The sequence below is a fragment of the Leucoraja erinacea genome, chromosome 5 (genome assembly GCF_028641065.1).
Source record: "Leucoraja erinacea ecotype New England chromosome 5, Leri_hhj_1, whole genome shotgun sequence".
NCBI classification, from domain to species: Eukaryota; Metazoa; Chordata; class Chondrichthyes; order Rajiformes; family Rajidae; genus Leucoraja; species Leucoraja erinaceus.
The window spans coordinates 49,278,461-49,299,334 of record NC_073381.1 but is presented as its reverse complement, the minus strand read 5'-3'; the positions used below and the strand labels follow the sequence as shown (position 1 = coordinate 49,299,334).

General features: G+C 44.7%; 1 protein-coding gene across 2 annotated transcripts in view; it reads left to right on the top strand.

Moving 5' to 3' along the window:
* The window catches only part of supt3h (SPT3 homolog, SAGA and STAGA complex component), a 364,405-nt gene that overhangs the window by 267,991 nt on the left and 75,540 nt on the right, over positions 1-20,874 (top strand). For both annotated transcript variants that reach the window (XM_055635557.1, XM_055635558.1), the window contains exons 6-7: positions 834-967; positions 4,004-4,079. In XM_055635557.1, coding sequence (XP_055491532.1) covers positions 834-967; positions 4,004-4,079 — 210 coding nt within the window. The remainder of the gene's footprint in view (positions 1-833; positions 968-4,003; positions 4,080-20,874) is intronic.

Below are 20,874 nucleotides of genomic sequence, written 5' to 3'. Positions count from 1 at the left end.
GGAGATCCTGTTCATCCCTGCTCCATATTTAGTTGAGTATTTTACATTTTTAGTAGTGGCCTATGTTCAATAACTGCCATTAAATCATGTGTTCACCATATTTCAATATCAGTTTTGTTTGGGACAGGTCAGTTTTGAGACAGGGGGCTCCAATTGGTAGTAATCTCTTTATCTCCATTTGAAAGGGGCTTAAGAATTTTTGGAGGTCCACGCTTTTCTTGCCATCTCTGGGGGCAACAGACTGTCTGTCGCAGGTTTTAGTGTCACTATTGAATTTGTAAAATACCCATGTCAGCACAGAATTTTAATGTCAATCATTACTTATAAATACATTTTTAAAAGTTCCTTTAAACTGAATTAGGTTTGTTTCTGAAATATTATGTATGTAGATGAATATTAACTTTTCTCTCCATATAGTCTGACCTCGGAGTGCCCGTTACCATAGTGTGTAGAAAGTGTTAAAAAAAAAAACGTTCCTCTCGTGGGTCTTCAATCCATCATCTGGAGCATAAAATATAATCAAAATACAAATTATTTTAAACTTTAGCAAGAATTGGTTTTCATTGTTGTTGAAAGATATAAATAGTGCTGAATGGTTTTATTGCTTTAAATTCTTTCTTCTCCCTTTGGTAATTGAAATTTTTGCTGCGCCATAGTCTCTCTTTACAAATCTTTGTTTTAAGAGATGGGTGGGAACGTCATTAAAAATATATTCTTGATTTACAGAAGTCTGTGTAGCAGGTGAAAGTAAGTTCCAAGTTCATCTGTGCTGCAGATGTTCAGGAATTTACATTAGTAATTTTTCTTCCTTCCTCTTATTCGCCCACACATAGACAAATCCAGCAGCAGTATAAACAAGCGGCAGAAACTCTACCAAGAATTCCTCAGTTCCATTGACCAAACAGGGGAGCTGCTGGGCTTGCTTGAGGAAGATGATACTGATGAAGTCAAACAGGAGCGGTTGGAGGTGGGTGGAGCGCAGGGATTCATTGTGCCAGAATTAGTCTGTTCACATTGATAAATTCTGATGTTTTGAAAATGCACCAACATCTGTTTTTCTAACATTTTATCTGAGTGGAGTGATTACATTACGAATCGAGCTAAGCATATGTTTTCCCTGGCATCTTGCTTCCATGCTGCATTTTTTTTTTTAAACAACCATGCCATAATATTTTACTGAGTTTTCCAGCAGGGTTTGCACCTTAATAAAAGCTTTCTGAAGTTGAAGCCATGTTCGCAGAATAAATTGTTTCCCTGACATTTAAAGGTCAAACTGCTGGATGACCCAGGATGTTGGGAAAATAAATATCTAAATATGTTTCTTGCATATGTATGTCTTTGAAAGTAGGAGTTTCCTGTCTCAGCCACTGATCATCATTTTAAAATGTGTCTTCTTTAGACCTCTTTAAATGGCTATGCCCTTAAATTGTTCATGTCTGCAGATGTGTTGTGGGAATTTTAGGAGGCATTGTTCCAATGGTGTTAATGTATTCCGTTAGCAGGAATAAATAGCTCTTCTGTAATGTACTTGGATTCTGATTACTATGGGTTTATAAACGCTGCTGGCATATTGTCTGTTCCCAGACTATGTGCTGCATCAAATAGGTTAACTCTTCTTATCCACCTCTCAATTATCCATACACACAGCCATAATACATTTAGTACAGGTCAAAAGCTGGATATTCTGCAATGAGTAATTCACTTCTTGATACCCAAAGGCTTTAGCACACAGCATACAGCACTCAGTATGAATGTTTTGGAATATTTGCCAATGCCTGCATAAATGCAGCTCCAACAATGTTCAAATAGTTCAACACCATCCAAGACAAAGCAGCCTGCATCCACCACTTGAAGCATTCTTTCTTTCCATCATCAGGATTAGTGGGTAGCATGTATATCATCCACAAAATGCATAGTGGTTACTCACCTATACTACTCCAACAGCACCTCCCAAATCACTGACTTCAATCACCAAGAAAAATGGTCAGAAACATTCCCCCCTCCATATCCCCCTGCAAGTGACACACCACCCCGAGTTGGAAATGTGCTTCATCATTGCTGGGTCTAAAACCTGAATCTCTCTATCTAACAGCATTGTGGTGGTATCTTCAATGGGGAATTACAGCAGCTCAGTAAGCTGACTGACCACCACTTAGTTTAGTTTAATTCAGTCTAGAGCTACAGCACAGAAACAGGCCCTTCAGCCCACTGAGTCCACACCGAGCAGCAATCCCAACGCTTACACTATCCTGCACACACTGGGGACAATTTACAATGATACCAAGACAATTAACCTACAACCCTGTACGTTTTTGGAGTATGGGAGGAAACTAGAGCAGCCGGAGAAACCCCACGTAGTTCACAGGGAGGACTTACAAACACCATACAGACAGCACCCATAGTGGGGATCGAACCCGGGTCTCTAGTGCTGTAAGGAAGCAACTCTGTGCCCGGTGCCACCCTCTCATAGGAATTGACGATAAATATTGGCTTTACTAATTATGCCAGATCTTGAAAAACAGATAAACAAAATAATGATGAAATTTGTCACAAAGGTATGGCAATATAGAGATTGTATTATAAAGGGAATGTGTTTTTCCATCACTGACAATGAAAAATTCACATTGAGGAAATAAATAAATATAAAAAGTGAAACTTATATCTTTCACTGGAATTATATTTAACCTTTTCTTGGGAGAAAGTTAAATGTTTTGTAATGGAGTTGTATTATTTTGTATAACGTATCTGGAGTTTAACAAATACTACGTCACTTTTGTTGAAGTAATTGTTATGTTTATTTAATTGGCATTTTATATTACAAATAATACTTCCGGTGGCGCTGGTGCCAGCAGCCTCCACCTACAGCCCGGTATCTTTTTGTTTTTTTGTTTATTTAGTTATGTAAAAGTGTGTTTTTTTGTGTTTTTTTGGTGTTTTTATGTGGGGGAAGAGGGCACGGTGCGGGGGATACCGTCCTTCAGCCGCTTCCTGGTGAGGACGCGACTATTATTCGAGTCGCGTCCTCCCCCCCCCCCCCCCCCCCCCCCCCCCCCCAGCGGCCTACCTACCTGGATTGGCACGGCCTTTCCTGCCGGGATCGACCGGAGCTCCAGCAGCGGCGGGACAGCGCTGGAACATCGCGGGGCTGGTGATGCCTTACCGGGGGTCGCCGTTTGGAGCCCGGAGTGCTGGACCTGCTGCACCAACATCACGGAGCTGCGGTTTGCAGAGCTCCCAACGCGGGCGGCGCTGACTAATCAACGCGGGGTCCTGTGACTCTGCCCGGCTCGACCTGCGGACTCGGGAGCTGCAGACTCCGGCAGCGGGAGGCGGCTGATCAGAAGGTCCGGGCCGCTGAGGAGGAGGCTGCTCACCGTCGGGGTTCGGCGTCGGCGTTCCACCAGCCCGGCGTGAGGGCCTGAACATCGGGCCACCCGGGGCGGCGACTGCGGGTGCTTGGAAGGCCCCGTCCACGGATGAACACGGAGGGGAGGCTGGCTGGACTATGGTGCCGTCCTCACCTGGGTGCCATTTATGTTATGTTGTGTCGTGGACTTCTGTATTTGTGCTTTTTTTTAAATTTTAATTCAATTTCAATTTTATTTTTAATATGTTTTATTATTTATTTATTATTTATTTTTATTTTTTATATTTTAAATTTCTTTGTGATTTTTTTAATGATACTGCCTGTAAGGAAAATTCATTTCGTTGTCTCAAATTGAGACAATGACAATAAATTGAATACAATACAATACAATACAATAAGTACATGTTTAAGAAAGGGACAAAAAGGACAATATTTATTGAATGCTGATCCCTTTTGCGTGTTCCTATCGTGTGAATTCAATTCATTCACAGTGAAAGTTACAAGATTAGAAAATACCTTTAAATAGGCAATTTGGTTTCAATATCGTTATGAATTAGATTATTTGAATAATTTATCCTATTTGAGCTACAGCAGTAATTTAGCAGGTTTAATATAATGCTGCGTTTATTATCCCAGAGAGCTGAACGCCAAACTCGAACGATGGATTCATCTCAATATGCAGAGTACTGTGAGAGCCGACAGCTTAGCTTTGGTAAGTACATTCCAATCTTAGTAAACAGGCTTGGAGATTATAGATTCCTAATACTGCACTACTCACACTTTTTATGTGATGTATAAAGTGCTGCTTCTGTTTGTGCCATCTTCACATCGGATAGAATGCATATATGTATGTTGAATGTTTGGTGTGATGGAGGTGGGGGGGGTGGGCGAGAATTGGCAATGTTTCATGTATTCCAGCCTCTTATTTTTCTGTGCCTGTGTTTTTATCTAAAATGTTGCAGCATTATCGTATATATGAGTTATCTTAATGCTGAATTACATTAATAATTGGTTTGATTTAAATATGCAACAGTTGAGGTAATGTATGATTCTATTCCATTTTGTTTTAATGACAACATTTGCAATATTAGGTTGGAACTTGTCGTGTAAAATAGTGGTTTAAATCCAAAATGTTTACTATTATGCTGGGTGAAGTCTGATAACAGCTTCCAGAGTGGTTACAAATGAATTAAGCACTGAGAGTTATCTGTTGGTGCCATTTGGATCCTCCTTAGGGAATAGTAATTTGGCTGCCTTTACTATAATCAGCAAAAAAGCTGTATATAACAAGAAATTCAACATTTATGAACCATTCTTGCTTTAGAAAACTTAGAAAATGTTGCACTTTGTAGCATGAAGGCCAGGTTTTTAAAGGTATATTAAGTTATAATTATTGCTTAACAGTGTCCTAGACCTAAAATAAACTAATTGTATATGTTGTATGTAGTATCATTTTGCCAGGAAAATATTAAAACATTACAGACCTATTTGGAGTAACTTTTTTTGAAAGTTTATGTTGTTTCATTCTGTGTAATATTTTAAAAAGTTGGTTAAAAGTTGTAATTTTTTCTTTCAGCCTTTCATGTTTCCAGCAAGTATATATGACATTATTGGTATTGATTTTAGTTTATGATTGCCAAGATACAGTGAAGAGCTTTTTTTTGCGTACCATCCAGTCGAATCAAATCACATAATTCATGAGTACAATCAAGCAATGCACAAGTACGACAGGTAGTGCAAAGAAAAACATACCAGAGTGCAGAATATAATGTTATAGCATTATAATTTTATAGTCACAGAGTAAAAGACCAAGGTCAGCAATGAAGTAGGTTGGAAGAACCCCAGTATTAGGAGGGACATTCAGCAGGGAAGAAGCTGTTCCTCAATTTGGTAGTATATGATTACTAATTTTTAGTCATACAGCTTAGGAACATGCCCCATCTACACTAGTCCCATTTTACTGTACTTGGCCCATATCCCTCTAAACCTGTCCTATGTTTTTTATGTACCTGTCCAAATGTTTTTTAGTGATAGTACCGGCATCAACTACCTGCTCTGGCAGCTCGTTTCATATATCTGCCACCCTTGTGTAAAAAATGTTGCCACTCGGGTTCCTATTAAATCTTTCCCCCCTCACCTTAAACCTATGCCCTCAGGTTCTCGATTCCCCTAATCTGGGTAAAAGACTGTGTGTGCATTTACCCTATCTATTCTTCTCATGATCTTATACACCTCTATAAGATTAACCCTCGCCTGCCTGACTTCCAAGAAATAAAGTCCTAGCCTGCCCAACCTCTCCCTATAGCTCAGTTCATCGAGTTCCAGCAACATCCTTTTAAAAGTTCTCCGCAACCTTTCCAGCTTACCAACATCTTTCCTCTAACAGGGTGACCAAAACTGAACATAGTACCCCAAATGCGGCCTCATTAATGTCTTGTACAACTGTAACATGACCTTCCAACTGCTATACTCAATACTCTGGTTGATGAATGTCAATGTGCCAAAAACCTTTGACCACCCCGTAAGTCTATGATGTCATTTTCAAGGAACTATTTACCTACACTCCTCGATCCCACCACTCTCCAACACTTTGCAGAGCCCTGTCAGTCACTGTGTCGGTCCTGCCCTGGTTAGACTTCCCAAAATATAACACATCTCTGTATTACATTCCATTAACCATTCCTCAGCCACCTGCCCAATCAAGGCCATGCTGCAATTTTTGAAAACCATCTGCACTCTACAATACCACCCATGTTACCCATCACATTTTAACTGCAAACTTGCTAAACATGCCTTGTACGTTCTTATCCAAATCATCGATATAGATGATAAATAACAATGGGCTCTGCACCAAACCTGAGGGACAGGCTTCCAATCTGAAAAAAACAACCTTCTGCTTCCTTCCATGAAGCCAATTTTCTATCCAGTCGGCAATTTCTCCTTGAATCTCATGTAATCTAACCGACCAGAGCAGCCTACCATCTGTGTCTTCTGCCTGACAGGGAAGGGGAGAAGATGGAATCACCAGGGTGAAACAAGTCTATGATAATGTTGGCTGCTTTCCCAAGGAACGTGAAGTGTAATGGAGTTGATAGTGGAGTGTTGGTCGTGTGATGGACTGGGCCACATCCATAATTGTCTGCAATTTCTTGTGGTCTTGAGCCAGGCACATGCCGTGAGTAATTACTCAAGGTAGGCAGTCAATCGGCTTCTAAAAAAAAATCTTAAACCGCGTATGCGCAAATTGTTCTCTCCGTAAAAATAAAAAATAAAAACAAGTAACAATTCAATTTGCCCAAGGCTTCTAAATCTTCTTCATTTTCAAATTACTGAATGGGTGGGGGACGGAGGATGAAGGCAGGTGGGAAAAACGGGAGCACACCGGGACATTGAATAGTTGTCATCTTATTGAATGACAATACTACTTCAAGGGACCAATTGGAGGGAGAGTTCCTTTCACAGTGTGTGGTGAGTCTGTGCCAGGGGTTAAAGATGCGGGGAGGGCAGGAGTGTTGAGAAGGAGGGGGTCATGTCAGTAACTCCCTCACTCACCGCTGCCGCAGCGCTCTGGGCACGGACAGCAGAAATGGCCGCCACTTCCAGGGAGGGAAGCAGCAGGTGACTGCGAGCGGCTGCTAGGACCAGACAGCAGAACCGGCTGCCACTTCAGCGCCTTCTGCCGGCCCGCTCACCTCTGGCAGTGCTCTCATGTCAGCTGCTTCCCGCAAATCCTTAAATTCCGACAGCCGAGTCACAGTTTAAGGATAAAGGGAAAATCTTTTAGGACTGAGATGAGAAAAACATTTTTTACACAGAGAGTGGTGAATCTCTGGAATTTTCTGCCACAGAATGTAGTTGAGGCCAGTTCATTGGCTATATTTAAGAGCGAGTTAGATGTGGCCCTTGTGGCTAAAGGGATCAGGCGGTATGGAGAGAAGGCAGGCACATGATGCTGAGTTGGATGATCAACCATTATCATATTGAATGGCGGTGCAGGCTCGAAGGGTCGAATGGCCTACTCCTGCACCTATTTTCTATGTTTCTAACTGAATTGGTTCCTTGAGCGCGCTGTCGGAATTTAATGATTTACGGGAAGCGGCTGACATGAGTGAGGCCGGAGAGAGGTTTTCAGACGGAGAGCATCGCTAGAGGTGCGCAGGGGCCGGCAGAGGGGTTGTCCGGTCCCGGCGGCCACTCGCAGCCACCCGAGCTAATTCACTCCCCGGCCACAATGCGGCGGCTCCATGCCCGGAGCGTCGCACGTGGGTTACTGGCCCCGATCCCCTCCTTCACAACGCTCCTGCCCTCCCCGCAACTTTTCCCCGGGCCAAACTCCCCAAACACTGTGAAAGGAGCTCTCCCCCACCCCCCCCCCACCCCAGGAAATACGGTATTTAAAAACACATAGCGCCAAGAAATGTACTTACCACATTATTCGTACACAAACTCCATTCTTCTCTCTCTGTTTCCTAAGATACTCTTAAAATAATGCCAATCCAAGAAACTTGCACTGCGCCTGCGTAGTACAGCAAAGGCAGAATTCCAGCTGCCTTCAGCCCCGCTTGTCATTGACGGCTTGAAGCAGCGTCTACGGCACATGGGCTGCACAGACTTTCGCGTGTTGCAAGTGCTGCGGTTGAAAGGCAAGGAGAATTATGCCTACCTAAGAGATCGATCTTATACACCTCTATAAGATTATAATTAACTCCCATGCCTTTACTATTTATAATAAATAATTACCATTTCATAATTTTAGTCAGGGTAGGCAGTGCCTACCTTGCCTACCATGATGGCACGTGCCTGTCTTGAGCAGAGCTGTTCCCAAACCAAGCTGTGATGTATCAAGATGGTATGTCTTTTGTGGTGCATCTGTAGAATTTGGTAAAGTAATGGGAGATATGCTGAACTTTCTTAGTCTTCTTAAGGAAGTAGAGGCTTTGGGGTGCTTTCTTGGCCTTAGCTTCAATGTGGTTGGTCCAGGATAAGTTATTGGTGATATTTACGCCGAGGAAATTTACTTTGGCACCATTGATGCTGATTGGCGCATGTACTCCACTCGCTTCCTGAATTCGAAATGTGTGTCTAAATTTGTCTTCTGTGCTCACAGTGGGTGAGGCTTTCCAACCAACATTTTATTATGTACGATTTTCTGGAATGACACTTATATTTCAGTGTAATTTAACAGAAAATAATCATGATTCTAGTATATTAAATCAAGATTGAAAGAGTTAACTAGTCAGTAATACTGTGTCGGCTCTGGACATTTGGCAACTTGAGTACAGTGGCTGATCACATACAACTTCAGCACAAAAGGAATCTTTGCTCAACTAGCAGTGCATCTCGCTTTTAAAACTTCCTGCCATGATGTCCATTCATTTCAGGCCAATTTGGCCACAGTTCCACATTCCAAAGCTAAATACTATTCACGTAATTAATGCTTATCGACATTTATGACTTAGTTACTGGAAGTGTTTGTGAACTAGTACAATAACAAGTTGTAAATTAGAAAGCTTGCTCACTACCTCGAGATGTTGATAATAGATGACTAAGAGCTCAGGTTATAGGTCAATAACGATGAAGCAGGCAATTAAATCATGACACAGTGGCACATGATTCCAATATAAAGCAGAATATTGTCACCATTTATACAGTCTTTTTTTCATATAATTCAATGAATACAAAATTTCACTTTTGAATTATCTTGAGAGCATTTTTTTGAATATCTGAAATCATGACAAATTAAACTGCAAAGCCACATGGGCACTGATGTAAAATGGTTTGTTGCTCCTTTTTCTGTGTACCATTTCCCCAACAAATGCTACAAAATAATATATTGAACTGTAAAACTGAGTGCTTTTTTAGGAAATTAAATGGTTGGTTGACTGTATTTTAAACTAAAACTCCACGAAATGTCTTTATCCCTTCCTGCCTTTGATGTGCAGCTGCTCTGACAGTCTTGGTCTGGGATTCATTCTCAGCAAAAAATATATATGTCTGATGCTGATCAGAAAAGAAAAAAGGAATACACAAGAGACAAGTAGTTTAAAAATTGGCTCAAATGAGTTACAATTTCATTGTATTCTCCATTAATCATCAGTTACTGAGATTTCCTTTATCTTCTATATCATGGATGATTAATTCAAATTAAGTGAAGCAAACAGATTTGCCAACGTTAGATTTAATTATAGGCTGACACAACAGACAAGTTGACATCATGTGAGATTACTCAGATTTGTAAATAAAACTGGGTTATTTTTAAAATGAACGACATCAAGAGTGGATGACTTGCAAAACATAATTTCAACTCTTTTGATGTGGCATTTCTTAATTTATACTTTTGAAAAATCTAGTTGTGATCTAACGTGCGCATAGCTCAATAGTCTGCACCAAATATATTCCAGTAAAGGCCTTTTCTTATAGGTTAATTCCTGTCAACAATTCTGTCCATCAGTTCCTCTTAAACCATCATTGCTGCTTGAAAATCTAAAACCTGGATCCTGTTATTTAAGTGGGGATATTCAACCAGGGGTGGGTGGTGGTAGGATCTATAGATGAGAAACTCTACAGTAAATATTTCCCAGGCTTCTGGCAATTTTTTTTCCTTTTTCAATTTCATCACTTGCTTATGGGGCAGAGCACCTGATAAGTGGACATGAGGTAACAGGGAATGGTAGGAGTGAGATGTTTACAATTATGAAGTTGTCAGGTCTGGAGGAGAAGCATTTATCCTCCAGGCCTACAACGAGTTTTGTAAATGTACTCCAGCCATTTTTATAATCTTTCATCTGCTGATATTCACAAACAGTAGAAATACTACCAATAGTGCAATAATAGTATTTCTTTTAATTGATTGAATAATGCAGCATGCAAACAGGTCCTTTTCCCACTGAATCCACAATGACCATCAATTACTTGTTCACACTAGTTCTATGTTTTCCCACATTTATATCCACTCTCTTGATATTGAGGGGAATTTACAGGGGCCTATTAACCTATAAACCGCACGTTATGTGATAGGAAACTGGAGCACCCGGAGAAAACCCACGCGGGTAACATTTGGAACCTCTGTGGGCCGAAGGGCCTGTTTCCGCACTGTATCTCTAAACTAAACTGAGATTCTTCCTGAAGTAATTTAGGGTGATTTATAGGCATGACTTGCTCAGTGTTAATCCCACTAATTTGCTGACTGGAAAAGATTGCTCCCACAATAGCCAACTCTGCTAGTGCTGCCTCAGAAATATCTTACAAAACTCAACCTTGAGTACCGTGAAACATGGCTACCCCGGTTTATGCCCACCTTTCCTGTGAATCCATTTGAATGTCTCCTACTCTCCGAATTCTACCTTTCCCTGCTGCAGCCACTGTACGATTGATCATGGCATCTATTTCCAGTTTTGCTTATCTGTAGTTGAGAGAGTTAGATATAGCTCTTAGAGCTAACGGAATCGAAGAATATGGGGGGGGGGGGGGGGGGGGGGGGGGGGGAAGGGGGAATGGGGTACTGATTTTGATTATCAGCCATGATCATTTTGAATGATGATGCTGGCTCGAAGGGCTGAATGGCCTACTCTTGCACCCATTTTCTGTTTCTATGAAACACCAAACAGACAGCACCTGAGCTCAGGATCTGTAAGGCAGTAGTTCTACCAGCTGTACCACTGTGCCATCCATTAATAATTCATTGACTTTCTGCCAAAGGTGGGCAAAGAGCAACAGTGAAAAATTGAACCAGTATTTTTTTTTTTAATTGCCTGTCATTTACTGTGAATTTTTAAGTCATTTACTGGGGATTATTAATCAAACACCTTGTTTTCAGTCCTGAACAAATTAGGAATTAATTTCCCACTGCAGCATAAAATCCAGAATAAATACAGGTGCACAACCTTTTATCCGAAGATCCAAATAACGAAAACCTCCGAATAGCGGACATTTTTTCAGTCCTTGAAGAAAGGTCCTTGAAAACGTTCTCCGAGGACGGCCCGCAGAGGTGACAGCGGAACCTCCGGTCGGTCCTCGAAGAAAGGGGAACTAAATCCCCACTCATAAAAGAGAAGGTGAGGGTATATTGCGCGGGAGGGTTAATAATTGACAATCTGCTGCTGCCTGCCCGCTGAGTTAAAAAGTTCCCACGGTAGTCTCACGATACACAGTGTATCGTGAGTCTTGCGTGGGAACTTTTTAACTCAGCGGGCAGGCAGCAGCAAATTGTCGCTCCCTTCAGTTTCACCCCACCTACACCCCTCTGCTTCCCGGCCATGTGTGTGACCCCTTCCCTCCCCTCTCCAGCTCCCCGCGCATTGCACCGGCGCGGGGGCTTTGCACTGTCTTCACGTTGGAGCCAGTGCCAGTCACCGGAGACGTCAGGACCAACGGGACACCGACCCCCAGGCCCACTGCAAGCACGGGGAACCCAGAGACCCACAGCAGCAGCCCAGTCCTGTTCCAATTCCAGAGGAACACGCTCTCCGCTGTCCCCGTAGGGACAGAAGCTGATGTCTCGGGCTGTGACGTCTCCGGCCACCCCCCCTGTACAGGAGCTGAGACTGGGAACTGTGGGGTTGTTTGCAGTTGCAGAGGGAGGGGGCAAGGGCGGTGCAGTTCCCAGTCTCAGCTCCATTCCAGGGGGGTGACCGGAGACGTCAGGACCAACGGGACACCGACTGCAAGCACGGAGATCCCATAGACTCACAGCCAGCAGCAGCTCTAGCCCAGCCCCGCTCCAACTCCAGAGGAACCCGGGTTGCGGATGAGGGGGCGCAGCTCGGGCTGTGGGCGAACTGCCACGTCGCTGTAGCGGCGCATCGGGGAGCGGGTTCCTGTTGGTCCTGACGTCTCCGGCCGTCCCCCTGGACAGGAGCTGAGAGACGTCAGGACCACCAGAAGCCGCTCCCCGATGCGCCGCTACAGCGACAAGTGGCAGTTCGCCCACAGCCCGAGCTGCGCCCCCTCATCGGGACACCGACCCCCAGGCCCACTGCAAGCACGGAGATCCCAGAGACTCACAGCCAGCAACAACTCTAGCCCAGCCCCGCTCCAACTCCAGATGAACCCGGGTTGCGGATGAGGGGGCGCAGCTCGGGCTGTGGGCGAACTGCCACTTGTCGCCGTAGCGGCGCATCGGGGAGCGGATTCCTCTGGAGTTGGAGGGACAGGGAGACACAGCGGCTTTTGAGAATGGTGGGCAATCACTTCCAAAGTTCTGCCCACACAGTCAGTACACCTCTCCTACACTTGTCTCCCGCACTAAGATCATCTCGCAGAGAATGATCCCAGCCTAACCCTCCCTATTCTCTCCTATTCTGCAAGAAAAAACTACATTGAAGACTCAAACTCGCGATCGAGTAACTGCCGGGATCGAGGCGCAAACTCGCGACCTTGCGGATACGAGCCGAGCACTCTACCACTGAGCCAGCCGTTAAAATCTATGCTAAAAATCTTCCATTCCGAAAGCCGAAAAATTCTGAATTACGAAAAGTGTCTGGTCCCAAGGCTTTCGGATAAAAGGCTGTGCACCTGTAGCAAGATTTAGTATTGGTGATTATACATACCAGATAATTGTAAAACATATCTAATACACTGGAGTTCCTTAGGACAAGGAACCTGACATCCTTACCCACTCTAGTGCCTATGGAATTCCAGGCCCATCAATGGTTAATTACTCTTGAAAATAGCCTGGTCAGTCATACAGTTCAAGGCAGAAATGGATGTGCAATGAAGACCAACATTTGTCCACAAATGTAAAGAAAAGGCTTGCAAACATTTACTATTATGTCATGAGCTAAATTATGGTAGTCGAGGTGTTGGCAATAGAGGAAGGTTGTGAAGTGGTATTCCAGATCGTCACTTTCTGTCTGTGCTCTCCATGGAAACTGTAAACCCAAAAAACCCAAACCCAAATATCCATAAACCCACAATCTCTCACATCCCCTTTTTTTGTAACTGTCCATCACATCATTTGCCTAGTCTTAGTGCCAAAATAAAAATACTACTAAATAAATATTCCAACCGAATTAAAAGATGAAATTGAGCCACTTATGAGATTGTGATATTGGCCATAAGCTTTTTATACTCGTGCACTTCCTTTGTGTACATTCTCCATGTGCCTTTGCCTGTCTTGGTGCAACATTACACAGTGGCTTGGAGGAAACCTTTGACATTCTGTGGAAGAGAATGTTGGAAGACTGAAATAGTTTCTGATGCTAGAGGCCCAGCTGCCTTCTAGAAAAGCAATAGGATTCCTGACTAACATGCCTTTGCTGGAAACATTGCCTGAGGGATGGGGTTCAGCACCTCAGTAATCCTGGTGATCCTTTGGAAGGCAGATTATCGAAGTCCTATGACAACCAACAACCCCCTTTTAAACACACATCCAACATTTATGATGGCAGCAGTCTAATGCCCCTGTCCCACTTAGGAAACCAGAACGGAAATCTCTGGAGACTTTGCGCCCCACCCAAGGTTTCCGTGCGGTTCCTGGAGGTTTTTGTCAGTCTCCCTACCTGCAACCTCCGGGAACCGCATGGAAACCTTGGGTGGGGCACAAAGTCTCCAGAGGTTTCCGTTCAGTCCCAGGAGCAGAAGCTTCCAATGTGATATTGGTTAGCTACTGTAGTAGAAGTGGTGAATCCTAGCAAGTTCCCTTCTGCTTCCTGACTGGGTGAGGAAAACGATGTAAACAAATTGGACGCTTACACCTTCTACAGCTTTTGATTTAGAAGGGATTGTATATCATTTCTCAATTTTGGACGGCACAGTAGCGCAGCTGTCGTTGCTGCCTTGCAGCGCAGGAGACCCAGGTTCGATCTGGGTGCTGTGTCTGTACGGAGGTTGTACGTTCTCCCCGTGACTGCATGGGTTTTCCCAAGACCATCAGTTTCCTCCCACGCTCCAAAGATGTACAGGTTTGTAGGTTAATTGGCTTGGTGTATGTGTAAATTGTCCCTAGTGTGTACAGGATAGTGTTGATGTGTGGGGATCGCTGGTCGGCGCAGACTCGGTGGGCCAAATGAGCCTGTTTCTGCGTTGTATCTCTAGACTAAATTAATGATGAAATTATGCAATAATCTGTCAACACACAGTTAGAACACTGTCTGTAGCATTGGGTACATGTTGTACAAAACCATTGAACCATGACAGATGTGTACAGTGCTGTTTAAATATTGGTGATCTCAGGAATGGGCATTCTTCCCCTCCCCTTTTAACCAGGTAGCTCCAGCTACTCCCCACCCATATATAGTCCTCATGCCCCCCTCCTCTCTGAACACCCACCATCTCCCCTCACCAGACATCGCCTCGACCTCCATCTACTCACCTGCCCTCCTCCGACCCCAACCTCCACCCTTGTCGTGCCTTCACCATCCCCCCTGACCTCCCCCTTTCTGATACGGAATGGTCTGTCCTCACCAGAGATCTCACCTTCATTCAACTGCGCCCCCACCTCAACAAGCTCCAGGTCCGCCACGCTGTAGGGCTTTTCTTCCATCACCTCCGCCTCCATGCCTTTTTCTATGGGAAGGAGTCCTCACCACCCAGTGATGACCCCTTCTCCCGTATCCATCGGACCCCCTCCTCTTGGACTCCTCCGGATGGCCATCTACCCTCTTTAGACCTTTTTATTTCCAACTGCCGGCGGGACATCAACCGTCTCAACTTTTCCTCTCCTCTTACCTACACTAACCTCCCCTTGAATGTACAACCCTCTGCTCACTCTGCAGCAACCTCCACTTGATAATCAAACCCGCTGACGAGGGAGGTGCCGTGGTAGTCTGGCACGCTGACGTCGACCGAGCTGAGACCAGGCAACAACTCTCAGACACCTCCTCCTACTTATCCTTGGATCATGATTCCACAGACAAGCACCAGACTTTAATATCACATACCGTTTTTGATTTCATTACTTCCGGCTCTCTGTCCACCAAAGTCTCCAACCTAATCATTCCCCAGCCCCGCTCAGCCTGATTTTATCTTCTCCCCAAAATCCACAAACGGAACTGCCTTGGCAGGCCCATTGTTTCTGCTTGTCATGTCCCACTGAATTAATTTCCACATACGTCGACTCCATCCTATTCCCCCTGGTCCAATCTCTCCCTACCTATGTCCAAGACACCTCACATGCCCTTCGTCTCTTCAATGACTTCCATTTTCCAAGCCCCCACTACCTCATCTTTACTATTTCCCCACTCTCCTGACATCAGTCTGAAGAAGGGTCTCGACACAAAACGTCACCCATTCCTTCTCTCCAGAGATGCTCCCTGCCCCGCTGAGTTACTCCAACATTTTGTGTCGACCATCAGGAATGGGCATCTACTGTTATGAGATGTATGAGGACATATCGACTGGTGTTATCAGATTCTGGTGATTTTAATTAAATTAATTACAATTAATAACAATTTTAACGGATGTTTTTTATTTACTTATCAGTTGTGCATTTAAAGTCCATCCAAATTTGCCCTTGAGAACTTTGCAGTGTCCTGCCACCCTGAACCGCTGCATTAATAGAGGTACTCCCACAATTCTTTAGACTTTAGAGATACAGTGTGGAAATAGGCCCTTCGATCTATCGAGTCCACACTAACCAGTGATCACCCTGTTCAACAACCTACATAAACTAGGGACATTTGTTACAACTTACCAATTCTGCTGTTGCGCTGCTGATCTGGGATTCAAACCCAGTATTATTGAAGGAACAGTGATGTGTTTCCAAATCAGGATATGTTTCTTATGATGGCATTCTAATGTACCTGCGCCTCTTCTATATGGTGTCAAAAGTCGCAGTCGTTGGCAGTGCTGTCAGACTAGCATAGTAATGCATTTCAAAGCTTCTTGAGTATTGTCGAAGCTGCAACTGGAGCATATTCCACAGCCTTCTGATATGCCTTGTGGAAATGTAATGAAGATTCAGGAAGTGAGTCATTCACCACAGGATACTCCATGGCTGACTTGCTTTTAAAGCCACTGCATTTATGTGGCTGGTCCAATTGAGTTTCTGGCCTATGGTGATCTTCAGGATGCTGATCAGTGGTGATGAGCATCCTGAATTCCTGGTTAAATTCTTTCTTGTCAGAGTTGGTCATGTTTTAGCACTTATGAGACATTTATGTTACTTGTTATTGATCAGCTCATTGCATAATTCTTCCTGCATTGAGGTAGTGTCTATCTCATTTTTATAGAAGTTACAAAGGGAAATGACGAAGAAAACTGAGTGGTGGACTATTTTCACAAGCTGAAAGTCTGTGATTCAAAGTGATCTATTTAAAGTTGTCATTGTGGGCACAGAGGTTCAGAGATATTTTATGCAATGATGCTTTGTTGCTCATTGGAATACTTTTTCCACAATCAGTGTTCCTTTTACGTGGGGGATAGGGGGAGGAAGGGGTAAACTGTTTTTCTTAGTCACTACCTGGTCGAGGATGCATCTTTCCTCCAAGCCGCATCTTTGCCCCCTCCTCGCGGCCTACCCTCTGGATTGGCGCGGCCTTTCCTGCCAGGGACTGGCCAGTGCTTCAGCAGCGGCGCAGCACTGAGGTACCATCGCGGAGCGGGCGATGCCTTACTGAGGTCGCCGTGTGGAGCTCCGGAGTGCTGGGACTGCCGATTTTGACACCGTGGAGCTGTTGTCTGCGGAGCTTCCAGCCGCGGTCGGCGCTGACCTTAACATCTGTCCTGGGAGTCCTGGGATCCCTTTGCCGAGGGTCGTCGGTGTTGAATCTCCGCCCAGCTCGGGAGCCGCAGTCTCCAGTGGGAGGTGGCCAATTCGGAAGCTCCAGGTCGCTGAGGGTGTTCTTTCAATCCGGCGTCGGAGTTTCGATCATCCCGACGAGAGGGCCTGAGCATCGGGCTGCCGTAGCGGCGACTGCGGAAGGCTCGAGGCTCAACCATGGGGAAAGGACGAACTTTGTTGCCTTCCCTCATAGTGCGAAACGCTGATTCCACTGTGTGGGGATGTTCATGTTAAATTCTATCGTGTGTTGTGTTCTTTTTATTCGTATGGCTGCATGGCAACCCAAATTGTACCAATTGGTGCAGTGACAATAAATGTAAACTTGAACCTCATGGTACAAAATATTATATTTGCAGGGAAACCTGGAATAACTGGGATTATATATACTTTCAGCTAAGAGCTAGTTTGGAAATGGTGAGATGAATGGCCCCCTTTGGGCTTGAAGGCTTTTATGATTCTAACATGACAAATACGTAATTGAGATTTATTTTGTAATTAATATATTATGTTAATAAACTCCTTTATTTAACAGGGGCAAACAACACAACAATGATCTTTGTTGAGCACTTACGTTTTGACTTGAATAGATTACTCTAAGAACAATTAGTTGGCTATATCAGATGGATTAAACCAATCATAAGCTAGAATGGTAGTGGTGACCCCGTTAATAACATATCATCCATGTTGACGATTTTGAGCACTTTAGTTGAGAGATACAGCGTGGAAATTAGGCACTTTGGCCTACCGAGTCCTCGCCGACCAGCGATACCCACACAGTAACATTATCCTACACTAGGGACAATTTTTACCAAAGTTCTCGGAGAAAACCCACATGGTTATGGGGAGAATGTACAAACTCCGTACAGACGGCAGGATCAAACCGGGATCTCTGCTGCTGTAAGGCAGCAACTCTACCACTGCCCAAAAAAATGTGGAATCTGTGGACAGCTGTTATTAAACATTAGAGGCAGAGATTGACTGAGATTATAGTTTTTTTTTAATTATGTTCTAGTTTTACTGTCCACCACCTATACAGTGCAAATTATGGTAATGTGTTTAATTATTGAAAATGAAGGGTGTGGTAGCATATTCTTCCAGCCAGCAACTTTGATCGAATATGATTATAGATAATACAGATTTTTCTTGTAATATGTTATGCAGAGTAATGTAAAGCTAATCATAAAATATTTATTTAAAATTGCTTGTTAAAGTTCATTTTCCATACCTCCTACCCCATTTAAAACCCTTCACTGAGGAAAACAATTCTATTATTCTCGTTATAGTCAATTTAAATTTGTAGTGAAATGCAATTTTCAGTAATCACAGGTTTGCAATTAACTCCAGTAGAAGTGAGAAGAAAGGCAAAACTGCACTTTATCAACTGCAGAATCTTGACATCCTATTCAGCTTGGACATGTGGGCCAGAGGGCTTGCTCCTATGCTATGTTTTATATATTACTCCATTAGTTTTCAATGAAAGCAACATTTTATACAGTGGAGTAGGCAATTGTTGTGCACACATTGGCCCCTAAGTATTCAACACAGCTGATGTATGGAAAATGGAAATAAGAGTGTTCCATCATAACAGTACAAACCAGAGAAAGCAACTGGTGCTTGTTTTCTGAAATTAAACTGCCACTCGATTTCAGCCAAAGGACACTTTTAATTAATCAAAATAATGGTAACTTTGAAAACTATTTCTTCATTGCTATGTAGTATAGCACAGAAACAGGCCCTTCAGCCCAACTTGTTCCTGCTGACCAAGATATCCCATCCGAGCTCGACCCATTTGATCATGTTTGGTCCATATCATATTTTAAATGTTGTTATTGACTCTCCCTCAACTACTTCCTCTGGAAGTGTAGGAAGGAACTACAGATGCAGATTTAAATCGAAGATGGACACCAAAACCTGGAGTAACTGAAGAAGAGTCTCGACCTGAAACATCACCTTTTCCTTTTCACCATAGGAGCTGTCTGAACTGCTGAGTTACTCCTGCTTTTTGTGTCCATCAACTTCCTTTGGACACTTGTTTCATATACCCACCACATTCTGTGTCAAAAATGTCCCCCGCGGGTTCCTATCAAATCTTTCCTCTCATCTTAAACTTATGCCGTCTCGTTATTAATTCCCCTACCCTGGCAAAAAGACTGCATTCATTCTATTTGCCTCATGCAAATAAAGGCCGAACCTGCTCAAGATCGACGGGTGGCGCTGCGAGCCAGCAGCCTCGCCTGCAGCTGTTCGTCCTTTCCACATTTATTTTGTTTTTAATGTGTCCAAAAGTGTGTTTTAGTATGGGGGGGATGGGGCCTGGAATTGGGGGAATGTTTTTTAGTCACTTACCTGTATACGGTGGGCGGCGCGACTCTCGTCAGCAGCGGCCTCTGCAGTCTGTCCGCGGTTTATTATTTTTTGTCTGTGTTTTAATGTAGTTTTTGTTATTTTTTGTTGGGGTGTGTGTGTGTGGGGGGGGGGGGGGGGGGGGGGGGGAGGGAGGGGAGGGGGAAACTTTTTAAATCTCTCCCTGCACGGGAGACCCGACCTTTTTCGTCGGGTTCCCGTTGTCGTTGGGGCCGCAACGAGGAGCGGCCTCCAACAGGAAGAAGCCGGGGACTCTGGTGCTACGACTCACCGTCGCCGTCGCGGGGCTGGCCGAGTCCGGAGCGGGTGGAGCGGTGGAGGAGCGCTGCTGCTGCTGCTGCTGCTGCTACCGCTGCTACCGGAGAGTCGGAGGCTCCAATGGCAGGTCTGTGGACGGTGGCACCGGGAGCCCGCGGGTCCCTGGAGGGAGACCGCTTTTCAGGGCTCTCGCAACGGCGACTTCCCCCGTCCGAGTTGCGGGGTCGAAGAGCTCCTGGAGCGGGGCCTTTACAGCACGACACGACAACAGATAGCACAATGGGCTAAGAGTTCGGCTGGCGACCGGAAGGTAGCCGGTTCAAATCCCGCTTGGAGTGCATACTGTCGTTGTGTCCTTGGGCAAGACACTTCACCCACCTTTGCCTGTAATGGAATGTTACGGCGGCAGGGCGCGGGCACACCGCGACGCCCTGTGTCTCCCTTTCAAGGGAGATGCTAAAAATGCATTTCGTTGTCTCTGTACTGTACACTGACAATGACAATAAATTGAATCATTTCATTTTCATTTCATCATTTTCACCACCCCGCGAGGCTTGGAATGGCCTCGGGACTCTGCGAGCGCACGCCGGGGGCGCTAACACCAAGACCCGGTGTGCGACCTCGCATCACCCGGCGTGGCTTTAATGGCCGCGGGACAATCGCCATCGCCAGCCGGGGGCTTTGACTTTGACTCTGACATCGTGGGGGGGGAGAGTGCAGTGGAGAGATAAGTGTTTTTGGCCTTCCATCACAATGATGTGATGGATGTTTATGTAAATTATGTTGTGTTGTTGTGTCTTGGGTCTATTTGTTTGTAATGTATGGCTGCAGAAACGGCATTTCGTTTGGACCTCAAGGGGTCCAAATGACAATTAAATGTATCTTGTATCTTGTACCTCGGTGGAATGCGACTATTCTCCTAGTTGTATTTCACCCTCCCTTACGGCATAACAACCTGGATTGGTGCGGCCTTTCCCGGAATCGGTTCCAGAGCTTCAGCAGCGGGCGCAGCGCGGACGTTCCATCGCGGAGTCGGGTGAACCCTTGTCAGGGGTCGCTAGAAGAAGTGCTCCGATCGCTTGCCTACGGCCTACGACATCCTGAAGCCGCGGTCTGCGGCGCTTCTAGCCGCGGGCGCGGCGTGGACTAAGAGCTCCGACCGCCG